Genomic DNA, 18,161 nt, shown 5'->3' on the forward strand with positions numbered 1-18,161 from the left:
TTCAGAAAGCAGATGCTGGTTTTGAGATAATGCAGCCCTTTCCTGTTCTCCTAAGTGTCCTCAGGAGAGACTCTGTGATTTCAGCACTGGCATTTGGTGAGGTTTAGACACCTCAGTAGATCACAGCAGTTGTGTTCTAGTGACTGTCACTGAACTGCTCTCTGAACTTTCTATCCTCTGTCCTCTTTAAAGCTGGCACAGAAGCACTGCTGTCTGTGCTCTCTCTATGAGCACTTTGTGGCTGACCCTGAAATCAGACTTTTTCACATAGTACCGTTTCACACATAATGTATTATGGAAAACAATTTAAAGGAAATTAAACCCGAGGCACAGAATCATCAAACAGGTTGTGTGCAGGGGTATGATTGCTTTTCTGCAATTGTTTATGGATTCAGAGTTCAATCATTCATAATGGTTTGCATAAGTACTAATACGAATCAGCGAGGTTCAGCTGCAAATTAATGTGGCAGTGCTCAGCCGACAAGCTTTAACTTACTAATTTGAACGTGGGGTTTCTTAGTAACATGTCTGTTCATTGGTGAGTTAGCTGCTCCTTTAAAACTACATTAATATCTGGAAATCTGCAGCCATTTGTATCGATTTGCTCTGGAAGTGCAGCTGTACCGGCGCAGCGCGGGGTTAGCGGCACACAGCTAATTCTGGGAGCCAGAAAGCCGTTAGTGCTTTGATATCCCTTCAACATCTTCCTCTTCCCTCACCCTGTCTCTCTCTTCAGGAAAAGCACTCATTTCCCACTAATTAGGCTGCAGAACGTACAGAGCAGCACTAGTCCCTCTCAGTCATGCTCACTACCTGCTACAGTTCCTTTCTGGTCTTTTTTAACTCTGCTGAAAAAACGTCTCACCGTCTGCCTGATGAAAAAAAGCCTAAGGTGGAATCCCTCACATGTAATCCCAGTGTGCTAATGGTGTGGGATCCAGCAGATTCCAGACAGCAGCGGGGCATTCTAGTGCTCCTCTTAACAAACAACCACTCCTCATTTCACAAGGCCTGGGTTAAAACCAGCTTTTCTATGTAGCATACATTTCATGTTTAAATAATCACTGATTATCCAGCCTGTAAGCAATGAAGTTCTCGCTACCTTTTAACAGTAATGCTGAAAACACAAAATGTTCTTCTTTTCCTTAATGCATCTGTTACATTGTGAGCTTTATTAGCCTTGAGTCAATAAACAGTCCGGTGTGGTGTTTCTGCTTAACAGTCTCACTGAACGACACTGCTTAACAGATCACCTTCAGCCTGATGTTAACAGCACCAGGATGTGGGAATTGAACTTCAGTGGAAAAACCTAAATGGTTACTTCAAAATAAGTGAATGTTGTTCATGCAGCTCAAAGTGCTTTCGAGCATTTAGCTTGTACAGCCAACATGAAAATCCAATGTGAAAATAAAAGGGTTTGAAGAGAGCAGCCAAGGAAACATCCGGCGCTGTTATCCATGTTTACAGCGTCTGGGCGGAATTTCCAAAGCCTGTCAGGAAAGGGAGCCTGACTCCTTTCACATATTCCTGCTGCATGTTTGGCAGCCTCGTGCTCTATGGGCTGTCAGTACCTGGTGCCACTTGGTGTGATTTTCTTCAGGGTGCCCAGCTGCTGGACAGCAGCACACAGGCACGTGCGCCGGGAGCCACCTGGCATGGACCTCCACAGATCCATGCCTGGACTGCCTGTTCCCTTCCTCAGTGAACACTGAATCCTACCTGCATTCTGGCACTGGGAAAAACATTCCTTTGTGACTGCAATTCACCTAAACCCCCTGTGCTCTTTGTCCCACGCACAAGCGCTGCCATAAAACCCACTCTCCCAACTCCTTGCCAAAAAGCTCCGGTCACGTCTTCTGGGGGCTTCTCCCTACTCACGGTGCCCAAGACCCCTTGCAGAGCAAGCAAATTGTCCAGTTTGACGAGTCCTTAAAATGCTGGAAACAAAGCAATTGAAACAAAAAATGACAAATAACACTGCCTGGATGCCAGTGCCTGTGAGGTTTGTGTGCTGCTCCCTCATTAAAACGTGCCCTGCCTTTGTGCACTGCTCCCCAGGCCTGACCCCGCGCCCCTGCCCGTGCTGCCACTGCCCCACCACTGAGACACAGCCAGCGACTTCTGCAGCTCCTGGCTCACAATGGGCTCATTAATACACAATTACAAAAGCCCAAGTAAAAGCCTCTCACACCTCATTTGCAAAATGGGCTCCTTAAGTATTTCAGAAACTAGTGGGTCAGATTTTTATGCATTTATGTTAGATTTGATTTTCATTAATGCCAAATGAAGCTTACATCAAGCACTTCTACCTCATATTAAAGGCATGATGCCAGTGAGCATTCGTTTGGTTGCCAAGTATCAGGAGACCCCTCTAATTATCTGGTTTGTACTTAAGCTGCAGCAGAGGGAGATTCCACTGCCCAGAGGAGATGTTCCATAACTTGGCAACTGCCTTGCAGCTGCCATCAGCGCAAGAGGACACAAAAGGGGGTCACTGGCTGGTTGCATTCCTCCTCTGGGAAGCAGTGTGGAGGACTCATGACCAGTAAATCTATAAACTTAAAAAGGAAAGAAAAAAGCTTCAGACCTTTCTCCCCACCCCTCTCTTTTATCTGCTGCTAGGGCAGTAATGATGGAAATAATCTGAAGGCCTTTCAGCAAGCGAGGGTGGGTAGGAGCATGGCGTACAGCATGGGCTGTACATCCCTTCAGGGCACACCACTGGAATTTGCTTCCTTTTTCCTTCAGGAGAAGACTCTCCACAAGACAGAGCCTTGCTCTTGGGGACTCAAATTCTAGTTGACTTTTTGAGATGCAGCCTGATGGGAAATGAATAAAAATTGCAGAAACTCCTTCCTGAAGTGGATTCCAAATCCAGTGAGTAATGCCCTTCAACTCACAGGTGACGAGTCTTTGGCTCCTCCGTTTTTTCCTGGCCTGGCACAGAAGAACTGCAGTGTCAGGCCCCTCTGCTCACTGGCTGCAGGCCCAGGTGCAGGGAGAGCACCCACTGCATGGCACGAGGCAACAGGGAGGGAGGGCAATGTGTGCCCACTGCTCCACCTCCTCTGACAGCCCAGCTACTGGGGCAGAGCAGCAATGCTTCCTTTGGTTGTGGGTCAGGTCCTGCAGCTCTTAACCCCACCGAACTCGTACCCAAATCAATGGAACTTTTCTCCAGACAAAAGGAAATGTTGTTATTCCCATTAGCTGTGGCTCTGGGCACACGACAGGAAGGGGTGACTTTGTCAAGTTTGCTGGATCTCGGGGGCCTGTTGTTAAAGCTAATTTGAGAATGGCTCTGGCACATTCTGGCCAGGAAATCCGGTACCATGGGGCTAACTTTCAGCTCTTACACTGAACACAAATCAGTGAGGAAATTCACTGCTAGGTGAAGTCTCTAATTATTTAAAAGATAATTTGCATGCTACACAGAAATAAATTAGCTCCCAGGTGACAGCTGTTCCACTGTGTCCATTCCTGGAACGAGATGCCATGCTGGGAAATCTAAATGCAGACCAAAAGATTAAAACACTGCACTTTCTTTCCTCGTAGGAAGGCTCTTCCCAAAAGAGAGGCATAAAGAAGAGAGGAGGGGAACAGATGTTTCAAACTATCAAGTTTACAAGCTTAACTAGCACACCACATTTTCACAGTCTATATTTTCTTTTCACTAAGGGCACTTCACATCTTACCAATAGACGTGGATGCAAGCGTAACATACTAGTTTAAAAAGAAGGTTTTGAAAGTCAAAGAGAGGAACTCAGTCCTAACATCAGGTTTGTACTCATGTGGGATCCTTACAGACCACATGAACAAGGCCCAAACAGTTGTTCTTTTATCACACACACAGAAATCAGTGAATGCATTTTCCTATTCTGCACCAAAAGCCAACCACTTTTTCTCTACATGGAAGTCTCGGGACAACTCACAAGAGATGCTGAACCATTTTTCAGTGAAATGGTTTTCTAACAGTCTTCTCATGGCTTGCTTTTAACAGTGTCTATTGCACCCTGCACGCACATGTATGTGCATTTTATGTGACACTGTACTGTGGGGATGTAGATGTGATGTATTACGAGAATATGTTACACACTGCCAGCCTTCCTCTGCTGCTCCACATCCTCCTGAAAGCAGCAAATTCCTGTGCCAGCTTGCTGTGTTCCAGGATGCTCCATGGGGATGCCAGGCAGTTTACCTGTTACACCTGCTGGAGAGTGCTCCCTCCTCACAGGATGGACATGTGTAACAGGAACACCAAGCTCTGTGTGTGTGTGTGTGTGTGAAAGTGGATTAAAGAGCAGCATATGTTCACTGCTGCAGAGCAACATATGGGATTTCATTCATATGACCAAAGAGCAAGGAGAGAAGGAACAAACCTATCTAAAGATAAGGTAGAAAGAAGACTGAAAACGACTGGAGGCAATAAAACAGCCAGATAAGAAAAACCTGGCAACTGTAATTCAGGAATTCTGCCACAGGCTAATGAGAGGTAAGATAAAATAATGAGGCAAAAGGTCCCAAACAACATCACAGTCTAAAGGCTGTAAAAGACAAGTCCAAAATTGGTTCATCATCCCTAATTAAGGAGAGCTGAAGGGATGTGATGAGGCCCTGATACGTGGTGTCCCTCTGTGCAGCACCAGTGATCCTTTGGTCAAGGTCAGGAAAATACTGCTATCTGTGCTGCAGGCTGAAATCCCAAAGCAGGATGATTTATTCCTCCAGATGCTGCTACTGGTGTGAAACTTGCTGGTGCATTTAGCAAGGTGCCCTGACCGCAGCTCAGTGTGGTTCACAGAGAAGGTGAGCTCACAACCTGTAGTGCCCCAGGAAAGGGCTGATGGCACCTGGCCACAGCCTGACTAGGGAGTTCTTCCAGAGCTCCAGGTGTCTGATCACCCTGAGCTGTGACAAGGAGATGGAATCACCTTCTGTCTCAGCCCATCTCTCCTGCACTTGTGTCACCCTCTGGAACACTCACTGGCAGAGGGCTGTTCAGGTGAACTTCACTTCTGCTGTGCCCCTTTCCTCGCTTGCAAAACAGCCCCAACATTTGCTAGAAATGGTAATCAAGCCCTTTGGCAGCAATAATTCACCAGCATCTTCTGGACCACAGCACACCCTTCACAACCAACTTTTACAAACTGTTACCTAAATAATGTTTAATCTGAAAATTTGGCTACCATTTCTGCCTTTCTTCTAATCACTTGTAAATAGAACAAAATCAAACCTGGAAATGATTCAGACACCACTGTCAGCTTTGTATCACAATAAAAACTGATCATTTGTTCCTGAGCCTGGCTTTCTGTCTCTACCCAGCTGATGTAAAGCAGCACTTCACTCCTCCATCTGTGACAGTTTATGTTCCAACACACCATTTGTGTGAGATTTCTTTAAATGAAAATCAAAAGCAATGAAGCATTCTCTCAGAGGAGATGGCACATGACTAGAACTAACCAAGCCCCCTTCAGCCTCTCTCACCAGATCAAAGGAGGCAAGTTGTTAAGCATGACTATCACTATGAGTTATTTAAAATCTCCCTACAAACCTCTGGCTTAAAAATTTGATTCAAAGCAACAAAAATGCTTTTAAAAGCAACTTTTGAACACGAGTCTTCAGTAATAAAGGATTGTTCAGCTTAATGATTAACCTACTGAATATTCTAAACAAAAGTGATAAAGACACTGAAATGCTCATTCAGATAAAAGACAGTCAAATAAAACACTGCTCCTCCTCTAAGTAAATCTCAAACACACGGCTCTTTCCAGGAAGGTCTCCAGGACTTGCATTTTTACCAAGAATTTTGCTAAATAATGGAAAATATTTTCAATTCTATTTTTCTACCTCTTTGTCCCACGGGAAAACAGCCAAAAGACAAAGCATAACAAGGCAAACTTTAAATTGTGCCCGAAGGTAGATTTTGTGCACAAGGACGAGCTCCTCTCACCTGTAGAGGTCTGAGAGCTGCCCGGCCCTCCAGCGGTAGCACAGGTCATTGAGCAGGCGCTCGTGCTGGCCGTACAAGCAGAGGTAGTTGGAGACAGGGAAGGGTTCCTTGGCAAAGCAGGTGATGCTGTCCACCATCCTGTATCTGCTCAAGTGCATCCTGAAGTAATTCCCGGCAGCAGCCTCCCCGGTCACGATCTGCATGCCCTGGAACAGAGCACAGCAGCCAAGCTGGGGGATGGAAGTGCTGACCTGGCACACGGCCGGAGCTCTCGCTGCTCGACACCCAGAGCCCTTCTGCTAGAGCCGAGGGCCATGGGGCATGTCACTGAGCCTGGGACACAGATTGTGGCTCCTGCCCACCCCAGGGGCAGCACCAGCCGCTGCACACACCTGGGGGAGCGTGACACCGGATCCACGGGGACCTGTGACCTCCGGGAGAGCAGCTGGAGTCAGGAGGGAGGCCCTGGGGCATCCCAAACAACACTGGACAGCTCTGTTGGGAAACTCAGTTGAACTCTGCTCAGCCTCCTTTGTGACACGGGGCACACACACGGCGTATCACGTCCAATGTCAATAAAAGAGCACCAAGATTGGATGTTCATGCTCAAACCGTAGCGTTTAGCTTCAGACACTTAAATCAATCACTTAGACAAAAATGTAAAAATTTGCTTCAAACCTCACATTACTGTGAGATGATCAGATAGCTTGAAGCTGTTTTTTCTAGCTGTATTCCTGTCACAGTTTTATACATTTCTACGACCTGTTGCTAAGCTACAGGAACCTTTAGTATTTCCACATCTAAGCCAGTACCTTTCACTAGCTTCTCTTCTTCCTTAGAAAATTCTTTTAGGATTTATATGAAGTTTCTGGAGTGGCTTTAAAAATATGGTCCCTTTTCAGGTAATCAGCAGGTAATCAGAGTGGCAGCAAAAGAATTCTAATCCTATTCCAGCAATTTCGAGTAACAAAACCAATTCCTCTCTCTGATAGTCCTTTCTGCTCTCCACTACATGCTGCTTTAGATGGCTCATCCTGGATCTGAAAAGCAAGGTGAGCCATGCTTTGATTCTTCTCCCTAAACCCTTTTCTTTTTTAAAAACCCATTTGTTTCATTGCTGTTCAGGTTTTAAAATCAACACTGAAGTGGCGTTTTAAAAGCTGCTCTTTAAATCAACTGCAAAAGTCGGCTTGATGCAGAAATTCCCAAGGAAAAAGGTACAATCTGTGTGAAAGAGGATCTTGCCTAGGTGGAAAGTCCTCTCTGGCTTTAAAAGACGTTAATCTAGTCCTTATCTTGCCTTGAGTGAGGTTCTCCAGTAAGAGAAACACCTCCATGTTTGTATCCTGGGACAATCTCCCATGTAGCCCAGCATGGGGACTGCTTCCCCATGCCCTGTGCCAAGACAACTCTCACACTTGCTGTTTTCTAGCAGCACAGAGCATCTCCTCCACAGTACTTCCTGCTCCTGTAGAAATCAGCTGAATTTCCCTGCCAGACTGCTCTCGTCTGTGTGCCCCTGCAGCACCATACCCGGGGCAGCAAAGAGGCTCATCACAAAGACTGAAAGCTGAAATCCTGCTAATACTGTCCTGTGTCCTCTGCATGGAGACCAGGCGTCTTTGGAGAAAGCCAAATACCAGGAGTGTGGAAAGGAACAGCCAAGAGGTGCAGTTAGCTCCGTGACTGCTCCTGGTGCTCTCTCCAGCCCTTCCTGGTGTGCATGGTCCCTCCAGGCCCAGCTGTCCTAAACAGGAACATCTTTTCAAACAAACAGGGGGGATGAAACAAGAAAAGTTCCATTATTTAACTTACATGATCACATGGGTCATGTTCTACATCCAAGGGCATAGGGATTCCAGGCTTGGAAACGTGCAAGTAGTTATAACCTCCAGGAAGAACACCACCTGCCATCAATGAAAAGATGAGATTTATGAAGTCATTAACAATGAAGAAAATAATGCTATTTATTTGTCCTCCTCCTGTCATCGTCTTTTTCCAGTACCTAAGGAGTTTTGAATGCTGTAGCATCATGAGATGGCACCTGAGGAGAGAGGGACCTGCCTGTACTACAGCAGAACAACCTGTACCTGAGAGGGGATGGAAGTGTGACAGAAATCCAGCTGGACATACCTTGAACTTTACACCTTCTGTACACGGGGATGAGTCTGTCTGAGCCTTCTGGTGGCTCAGAACTGGGATGAGGGCTTGGATCAAAGAGACTCAGCATGGAAGCAGCAAGCTCAAAGCCAATCTCCTTGGAGTTGAAGTTGCTGTGTGTCACATCATCCCTGAAGTATCTCCTGGAGAACTTTGTCAGGGGACCTGCTGCCCTGATGCTGGCATCATTGGTGTGGAATTTGGCATCAATCACAAGTCTTCCATCAAAAACAAGGCAAGCATCACTGATGGCCTTAAAGGTTTCATAATCCAGTGTCCTGTAGGCAAAGCTAAAAAATGCCTAAAAAGAGATGTAAATAAGAGAAGGTATATTAACTGTATATTAATTACTGGCTGATTTCATGTATCAAAACCCAGACTTTATTCTGAATGCTATTTTAAAAAACAAGAATGTGAAACACAGTGTGATTTTAGCAACACTGTCACAGCAGAGAGATCCTTCTGATCCAGCATTTACAGCTACCAAAGTTAACACTAAGACAGCAGAAAGGAGAATTACTAAACTAGACTCAGCTGGTCCTGGTTATTAGATAGTTTAAAAACTCCAACATTTGCCACATCAAACAGCCTGAGTGTCTGTGCATATTTTCTGTCTTAGTCCAAGCACAGAACATAGACCTGAACCTCTTGTGAAGTTTGTTTTCCTTCAAATGTTCAAGCCAACATGACACTCCAAGGAACAGAAAAGCACAATGTATTTGGAATTTAGCAAGATAATTGTGCATTACAAGTGTTTTCCCAACTGTTGAGCCTGTTTACTCACAAAATGAGTTACTTTGGCTAACCAGCACAGGGACAGTCAGTGAAATGGAAAGATCAGAAATTAAATTTGTTTAATGATGAAATGTCATCCTCATTCCAGCTATAGCAATGGAATTTCAGTCAGTGGAAGCTGCAAGGGCCAAGGACCCTGCATCCATAAATTTCTGTTTTAAGTCTCAAAGAGAAAATCAAGCAATAATTCTCTTCTTTTGTCCTTTCATGGCACGGGCACAGTCCCTCTCCTGAGGCACGAGGAAGCAGAGCTCCTCTCCCCCTGCAGAAGCTGGGGCAGACAGCAGACGTGGGGGAAGAACAACCATGAGCAGTGTCCTCAAAGCTTCCTCTGGCCAAGGATAAAGCAAGAGCTGGCAGAACACGGTCCCCGAAGGAGGGTAAGACAAGAGTGCCCACTGGACACGGAAGGGTGGAAGGAATGACAATGACAAGGTCGAGGGATGTTTTGAACAAGACCACAGTCGGCAAAGGGCCCAGATGAAGACTGACTCTCATTGCTCCAAGGGTTTGTGAAGCCCCAGAGCCCTCACACAGCTTTCCCCACCATCAGTGCCCTCAGTTTCTAAAACCATCAGACAATAAGCTGCTGCCCCTTCAGCAAGAAATATTCCTTCACAGGCAGAGGAGAGGGTGGAAGGGTCTCAGAGGAGCACATTTTCCCTTGCTGCCTTCATCCTGAACAGCCCAAGACTAAATTGTCAGGCCAAAGCAGCATCTGTGATCTGTCCTTCCCTTAGCACCAGCTCAGGACAAACCTGTGATGGGGGTAAAGGCCTTACCCAGTTGAGAGCTTTCTTGGGGACCAAGGGCAGGTGTCAGATACTCCACTAGCTGAAAGGAAAGGCACAGGGAGCTGGACATTTTAGCAACGCTGGCACAAACAGAGATGCGGCAGTGGAGGAGCCAGAGCCCCTGGGCTTGTTCATAGCTAAACTAAGTGATGAGCTAAGCACAGCTAAGGGAATCTTGATCATCTCAGAGATCCAAACGTCCAGGAAGCTCTGGCCACGAGGGCAAGAGGACCACACAGCCCCACATCCCGCCGGCTGACAGGCAGGACAGTGTCACCGGAGGGGAGGGGAGGGCTGCAACCTCCAGGCGGGAGCCATCTGTCAGCCCAGGCAGGAGGGAGGGAGGAGGGAGGCTGCTGCTGCTTTAGGGAAAGAAGAGATTTTCTCCTGTTGTTTTTATCCTGCAGGACTCAACAAATTAAGTCCCCAAGAACTGCCAATCAACAGTTGATACTGGCTGAAATCCCAAAAGGCCCGGAGCTGCTGCAGAGCCGATTCCTGCAGAGCCTGCTCTCTCGTGAGTGCAGCTGCCTTCCTGGTGGAGCTGCTCTCCAGAGCCCTCTCCTCCTCTGAGTCTGATTCTGGAGGCAGATACAGGAGCCTTGCACGGCAGCTGAATTGGGTTTGGAGAACACAAAGCCCTTGACATCACAAGTAATTGCAGTCTTTCATCTTAGAGGCTGTGAAAGAGAGACCTCCGCAGGGAAGGAGCGTGGATGGAGGAAGGACGAGCATGGGGCACGAATGAGCAGGAGAAAGAAACCCAAAGGCAAGGGGCATCTGAAGGAACAGTGCAGGCCTCCCAGACAAGGTGGTGGGGAAAAGACAGGGGGCTGAAGGGGAGCTGGTCAGTGGATACCAAGTTGCAAAAACAAGAATCATATTGAGATCTTTTTGGAAGGATAAAAATAGAGTGATTACAAGGAAAAGGAGAGAACTTATAAAGCTGCATACAAGGGGAGAGTGGGACAAGCATCACTACTGATATGGAATATTCTACTAGATAGAAGTGCTGTGTGAGGTCTTTACCTCCATGACGAAGGGTTTAACCATCCCTGTGTGAAAAAGGACAGGGCTGCAGAGCAGGGGGGCCAACAGGGAGCCCCACACCTGGGGATCTGTCTGGGAGCAGCACACTCTGGGGAGCAGCTCTCTGGGAGGGCTCACCCTCTCCACAGTTAACCCCAGCAGCTGTGCAGAGCAGGGCAGCACAGTGGGGAGTACAGAGGGGCTTGGTGGCTCCCTAGGGATGCAGGTCTGGAAGTGACTCACTCCTATGGATTAGCCCAGTAAAGGGAAACACAACTATGCTGACCCTTAGGGAAGGCTAGAACCTGCCCCCAGTCTCAGAGCAGAGCCACACCTCTGACATGACAGCTTCCATGAGATATTGGAAGTGAAAAAACCTGCAATCATTGATGTGGAGGGAAAGGAACCTGCTTAAAATATATTTTCATAAAGTTACATACTATCCCAGTGTTTTTGGCTTCTACTATGACAATCAAATGCACATTACTATAGACAGGAGTAACTGCACATTTAAATAAGAAAAGTATTTCTGGAATTACTTCAGAAATGAATTAAGAGTATTTGTCACTCGGCAGTGAACAATTACTTGTGTGTCAGGTGACTTAAATACATTTTAATCCAAATCAGTCAGGGCATTAACAATAGGTTTATGGGGATTTTTTAAAAACCAGTTGCTGAGACTAAAGGATGTTCAATCTCAGAGAGGCCGTGAGGAAGCAGATCAGTGTGTGAGGGAGCAGGTAAATTGATGTTTGGTGTTGAAGGCCAGCGGAAGGCGAGGCGCAGGAGGGGCACTCACTGAGCAGGGCAGGCGGAGCGGCTCTGCGGCAGCGCTCTCCAGCGGTTTGAAGGCAGCCCAGGCGATGTGGCCGTGCTCATCCTGGCCCCACTCTGCCAGGACGCTGTCAGGGTACACAGCCACCCCAGCCTGTGCCAGGGCCTCCCCCACCACGCGCTCCAGGGCGGCGTCCCCGAGGCACGGACCGGCAGAGCTGAGCGGAGCCCGCACGAGATGGATGCAGGAGCCATCAATCCCAAGGGATAAGAGGGCTTCTACCGTGGTGTAAATGTCAATTGTATTCCCATAGACAATGACGTTCCCTAAGAGGAAAAAAAAGGGGGGAAAGATTTCTGAGACACACAATGAAAACCTTATTAGTATAACTCAGATGATAATAACATGGAATTGCTCTCTTTGACCCTCTAATTTCTCTGATGCTATGAAGCAAACAATGTTACCTAGCAACAGCAGCTAAGATAATTTAGTGAAGAATCTGTACAAAACATCCCACAAAGTAGGCAAGTACTTAACACAGAACTATGATATTCATCCCGACCCCATAATCTGAAATTATTTTGATTGAAAAGCCTCTAGGGGAAATAAATAAAGAAATCACCATTTTTATTTTGTTCTCCCCTCTCTCCCTAATTTTGCTCATTCAAAGGCAGATGGAGTGGGGAGCGAACAGAATCAAATTCAATACATCATGCAGAAAACCCCCACAGACCACAGAAAGGCCGAGTTATAGAAAACAAGCCCTTGTGCCACATGGAGGTCACCAGTGCCACCGCTCCCTTCTGCCAGAGCCTGATCTCCAGAGAATGGGGATGGCCCTGCAGAGGGACCTGTGCCTGGTGGTGGGGAGAGCTCAGCACCACTCTGAAGGCAGCTGCACATGGCACAATGCCCAGCCCAGAGCCAGTTCCATCCCTGCCCACTGCTGGGAGCTCAGCAAGCTGCAGCCAGCCATCCATCCATCATCCATCCATCCATCCATCCATCCATCCATCCATCCATCCATCATCATCCATCCATCCATCCATCATCCATCCATCCATCATCCATCCATCATCCATCATCCATCCATCATCCATCCATCATCCATCATCCATCCATCATCCATCCATCCATCCATCATCCATCCATCCATCATCTATCCATCCATCCATCATCCATCCATCATCCATCCATCATCCATCATCCATCCATCATCCATCCATCCATCCATCATCCATCCATCCATCATCTATCCATCATCCATCCATCCATCATCCATCATCCATCCATCATCCATCCATCCATCATCCATCCATCCATCCATCAATCATCCATCCATCCATCATCCATCTATCCATCCATCCATCATCTATCCATCATCCATCCATCCATCATCCATCCATCATCCATCATCCATCCATCATCTATCATCCATCCATCATCTATCATCCATCCTCCATCCATCCATCCATCCATCCATCCATCCATCCATCCATCCATCCATCCATCCATCTATCCATCCATCCAAGCAGCTGCCGTGACAGCTTCTGTCAGCTTCTGCAGAGCATCAGCACCAGCACAGAAACCACTCCTGAATCCAGCTCCAGCCTCGTACCCTGGGCAAAGGGAGCTCAGACCTGACCCACCCCTCCTGCCTGGCACTGCAGAGCTGCAGGGCAGGGCCCTGCTCATTCTCCTCCTGAGTTGGTGCTACTCCAAGTGGCACAGTCAGAGCTAAGCAGGAACAGGAGGAGGGGAGGATCTGTTCTGTGTGAGCGCAACGGGACTCTCCAGCCTAAGGGCTAAAGTCCTCCTGGCAATAAGAGAGGCAGAGCTGGGAGGCAGGAGTGCAGCTCTGTGTTTTATCTCAGGATGGTTTCATACAAAACTCATCAACATTCCTCTGAGCAGCACTGAGACTTGCTCCTTCTCCTCCCCATTCCCTCTGCCCCCTTTTGGAACAGTAAGCATTTGTCTGCTCTGTGATCCACTCAGGCTTTGAGCAGACCAGGTGCAGCTGGCATAGGGAGCTCCTCTCTGGGGCTAAGGACCCTCACCCCAGGGCAGAGCCCAGCCCTGCAGGCTCTCTGCACACCACACACCCCACAGCCGTGCCACACTCGGCTGCCCCAGCCCTGAACCCATGTCCACATCAGCTCCTGTGTTTCAGATCTGACCTGTCAGCACGAGGATGCCTCAAAAGCACCTTCCCAGTGTTTTCACATTCCTCACCTGGGCAGTGCTGCAAACAACTCACACGTTTATCCCAGCTGTGGCATTTCTGCCTCACCACAAGAGACAGCATCCCCTATGCCCTGAACTGTATTATTCCATGGGCTAAAATAATCTCACTGGACCATGTTTTGCTGCATGAGATGCATGCAGGGCAATACCAAACTGAGCATGAACACAGCCCCAGCTCCCAAGAATATTAATGATAAAAACGTTAACAGATGTTCTACTATTCCCCTTTGACTACAAGGTTATTTTATTCATCCCCATCAGTTTGGCTACTTGTAGCTGCCAAAGAAACATCTCTCTTCATAGCTGCCAGAGAAAAGATTTGCCCCATGAGTACGCTGCATGTCAGTGACAGAATACATGTTTTTGCTGTTCACAGCAATGACCCGAGGGACAGAACCATTTTACCTGCAAATCTATCAACTTGAACACGAAAGAAGAAAGAGATCTTCCTACTTCCATAAACATCATGTAGCATCCAGGAATGCTGCAGTGTGTCCATCGCTGAGCAGACTTCCTAAGCCACAAGAACCTATCCCATAGCTTGTGCCTGCTAGGACACCCACCTGCAGCTGCACTGGCCACAGGAGAGTGCCAGAGGAGAAGACAGATGTACACCTGACTGTTTTTTCCCCACTGCAGCAGGGTGTAATGCAAGAAGCAGCCCAGCAGAACCCGTGGGTAGGTAAAGGCCAGCTTTGCTATACTCATTTTTATTAAAGCCAGGTGCTGACAGTGCAGGCCAGGATGTGGCGTGCAGGCACCGACACCTCATGCTACATTTACACGTTTTCAATTTGCAGGGAGTGAAATGTATGAGGATGGAAGAGGATGCCGTGGCTGTGGCTGGAAAAGGAGGATGAGGAGGGCTTCCCTGAGGCAAAGCTCCATTCTGACTGCAGGGCAAGGCTGGGCTGAGACCCTTCCCCCTTGGGCAGCACAGCCCCCTCAGAGAGAAGCTCAGTTCCTGCATTAGACACTGGCATTTAGAGATGGATAAGATCAGATGAGAGCCCTACATTTCTCAAGGAAAATTAAAATTCTGTTTTATATGGTAATATTAAATACAACTGCATTAGATCAGGGAAAGCACTGCTCCTTTATTGACCCCTTGTAAATCAACAATTTACTGCTTCTGCTTATTACAATATTAGTGGCTTTTTAGACGACAGTGCTAGTAGTCTAGGAACTGCAGATATTCATTATGGACTGAAATTATGCCTACTGAACAGAGAGCAGTTCCTCAGGATGCTTTTATTATTTAACTTCATGAAAATGTATGTATCTGTGAGTAAACATAATAACGTTCTACAGAAAAAAAACAGCCATCAATAAAGATCATTACAGTAGTTTTATCGTTTATTACCTGAATGTCAGCGTCCTGCTGCAGAGCAGACTCATTAATTTTCCACAAGTAGAAGCACAAGATCTCGGTGACCCTAAAGTGACCTGAATCTTTGCAGTTTGCAAAAGCTAAAGGAGAAACCCAGTATGAGCTAAAGCATTGGTGGCTCCAGTCGGTGATTCATGCATTGGAATTTTAATGCAAGAGTATTCCTACAAACAAGCTTTTAATAAGGCAGTAAACTACGCTTAGGTGAAGAGAAAAAAAATAATTGCTCCATTTTGGCCCATTAAAGCATTTTTGTTCCTTACTTTACTTCCATCCTACTTTTATTTTCATGGAAAGTGCAGAGCTAATAGGAGATGAGTTTCAATTAGTCCCAATTACAGCTGTAATAGGTTCCATGCATTAGGTGGCTGGGTTTCATCAGTGAAGCCACAGAGGCAGCCACGGGGCCAGTGCTCGCCCTGCTCCCAGAAGCAGCAGAAAGCCCTCCCAGAGCCCTGGCACAACTGTCAAGAGTGAAGGAACGATGTTTGTAAGAAACACAGCTGGAGAAAGAAGCAGAGTGAGGAATAAGAGAAAGTGAGATCAGTGGAGGAAGACCTCTCCAGCTGGGCACTCTGCACAGCAGCAGAGAACTTAATGGAAGAGCAAGGAGAGGGACCTGAAGCCAGAGCAGGGGGAAAGGGGATGGTGTCACATCTCTCCTAGACCACATCTCCAGAAGTTCCCCCAGACCAGCCTCACTGGTGGTGTGAATTCACCTTCTCTAGGCATGAGAAGCCAGGCCAGGGCCTCGTTGAGAGAGGCAGCTGCACCCTGGAGCCAAGGCCAGCAGCAGTGACCAAGTGAGGATGACCATCCCCTGCGTTCAGCCCCCGTGCCAAGGCAGGCGGGACACGGCGGCTGTGCCGTGTGCTGCGGGGTGACCGATCCCCGGCACGTCCTGCAGGGAGCACCTGCCAGGATGGGCACACATGAAGGACCAGCTGCAGCAAAAGGGAAAGCTAACACCCTCACGTGTCTGTGCAAAGCCAGCTGCTGCAGCAGCCGCACACCTGGCACTGCAGGACAGGCAGAGCCAGACTGCTGGCTGAGAAACACTGCCACCTTTATGGACCCCCTTGCTGATCACAGCAAGACCTGGAGGATGATAAAGGCATTTCCAGCGTTTTTAGAACTTCCCTCAAGGACTGCCAAGCAGATGTGAACCTTGCACCACACTGAATCACTGCCAATTCCCATGGCACTCCACAAACACATCTTCAGGAGAGTCCTGCTCTTGCACTCTGCCAGCAGGAATTCCCCACAAAGACAGCTTTCCTGCTCTGAACTGTCCTGGCTCAGACACAGCAGGAACTGACACCTGATGAACTCACTGACTCTCTGGTCTCTGTTTCTCTAGTTCAAAGCTGACTCAGAAAGCTGGATGGTGCTGAGTGCTCTCCACAGCGCACACACAGTGGATGAACTAGAGAACAGACGAACAGAGCACACACAACAAGGCTGAGGAAATACAGGGATGGTGCACATCGGCATAAAGGGTTAAAAAGTACCAGGAACTTGCAGTCCTATGTGAAAATCTTATGCAACTGAATACAATGCTGACAGACACTTCCTAATTTAGACTTATTTACTTTCTGTTATGCCACAAATCTAGATATCTTTCTATACAGCAGAAAACCACATCCAGTAATTAAATTATTATTTCATTGGCTAATTAATGACTCTGGACAGATTTGCATTTGGGACTCATTCAGTTTTATATAATAACTGCAGATAATTAATCTATCTCAAACCTTTCTTTCCCAGCTAAGTATGCTGGGTATCAAAAATAACAAAAAATTGTAAATTAATCTAGAAAACAAAGCACAGCAGATGAAAGACTTTGTTAGAATTCATCAGGCACCAATTATACCAGGGAAGAGAGGAACTAATAAGCCTAAGAAGCATTTCTGTAAGTGCAGGTACTAAGGGAGCCCCTTACCTCTGGAGCTGACGAGGTTTTCCTGCAGCCAGCGTGCTGCCTCCGAGCAGTCCTGGGCATTGTTGAGAGTGAAGTGGTTGGAAGGGACTTTCTCCGTGTATCTCTGTGGCCACTGACTCGTGACTTCAGTGCTATCTGCTCCTGTGGGGGCCAAGGCCTGCGGGAATGAGGCGGTGAGTGGATATAAGGCACAGACCTTGGAGATGGTAAAACACCCTCTCACTTTGGCTACCCCAGGGCTGCTGCTCTGGCACGTCCCAATGTCACCCTCAGCAGCAGCACACACACCCAGGGGCACAGGGAACGCTGATCCCACTGACCTGAGTGTACACTCAGAGCATGTGCTCCCTATTTCCTGCAGGATGTGGCTGACCACTCCAAACAGCGCTGCCAGCGCAAGTGGAGGCACATGGCAAACAGCACAAATGTCCCAACACACAGCAGGGGATCTCAGCAGCTCTCTGAATAACAGATCACTTAAAATGGCCCTTGGAAAGTCTTTGTGGAGCACACTGCCTCCACCTTTTGTCAGCAAAAATCAGCCCTCTAAAACGACTGATTTTGTCCCAGAGAAAGGAATCAAAACCTGCTTGATGGTTCAAATGTGAAGATTCAGTAACACTGTGTAATGCTGCTTTACAATAACAAACTCGATCTGAGCTGTACAAAGCAAAAAGGGAATCTTGTCTCTGACTTCCTCAGCACCACTGAGCCACGTCCTGAAGCCTGCTCTCACTGCCAGCCAGATCAACTGAAATACTGCTGGGTCGTATAAAACCAGGCGTGACACCGAAAGATCTTACTCAACAAGTAAATCTCCAAATCATAACACATAATGTTTTACTAAGCATTAATCTGACTGCTTACCAAATAAGGAACAGCTTATAAAAAAGGATGGACTAGAGCTCTGTGTAATAAAACAGAAGCCACTAATTTCTTATCCTTTTGTATAGCTTGAAAGTGAGAATAGATGATGATGAGATTTCTTCTCAAAGGCAAATATAAAACCTGCCTTTTCCCTTGCCATCTTCATCTTTTCTCCCCCAGTGCAGTTACTTGACATAAATTATTTCGCAAGT

At 47.2% G+C, this 18,161-nt stretch overlaps 1 protein-coding gene and 1 long non-coding RNA gene across 51 annotated transcripts in view; one reads left to right on the forward strand and one right to left on the reverse strand.

Moving 5' to 3' along the window:
* The window catches only part of CFAP61 (cilia and flagella associated protein 61), a 95,131-nt gene that overhangs the window by 21,539 nt on the left and 55,431 nt on the right, over nt 1-18,161 (reverse strand). For all 50 annotated transcript variants that reach the window (XM_086879361.1, XM_086879378.1, XM_086879362.1 and 47 more), the window contains 5 exons: nt 17,083-17,239; nt 11,528-11,829; nt 8,084-8,411; nt 7,766-7,857; nt 5,951-6,156 (listed from right to left, as the gene is read on the reverse strand). In XM_086879361.1, coding sequence (XP_086735487.1) covers nt 5,951-6,156; nt 7,766-7,857; nt 8,084-8,411; nt 11,528-11,829; nt 17,083-17,239 — 1,085 coding nt within the window. The remainder of the gene's footprint in view (nt 1-5,950; nt 6,157-7,765; nt 7,858-8,083; nt 8,412-11,527; nt 11,830-17,082; nt 17,240-18,161) is intronic.
* Nucleotides 9,128-14,825, forward strand: LOC147655193 (uncharacterized). Its single transcript, XR_015283921.1, has 5 exons — nt 9,128-9,285; nt 10,107-10,216; nt 10,377-10,468; nt 14,127-14,428; nt 14,551-14,825. It is a non-coding gene; the product is annotated as an uncharacterized LOC147655193 (long non-coding RNA).

This window comes from Cyanistes caeruleus, chromosome 2, assembly GCF_971803275.1.
Source record: "Cyanistes caeruleus chromosome 2, bCyaCae1.hap1.1, whole genome shotgun sequence".
In the NCBI taxonomy this organism is placed as follows: Eukaryota; Metazoa; Chordata; class Aves; order Passeriformes; family Paridae; genus Cyanistes; species Cyanistes caeruleus.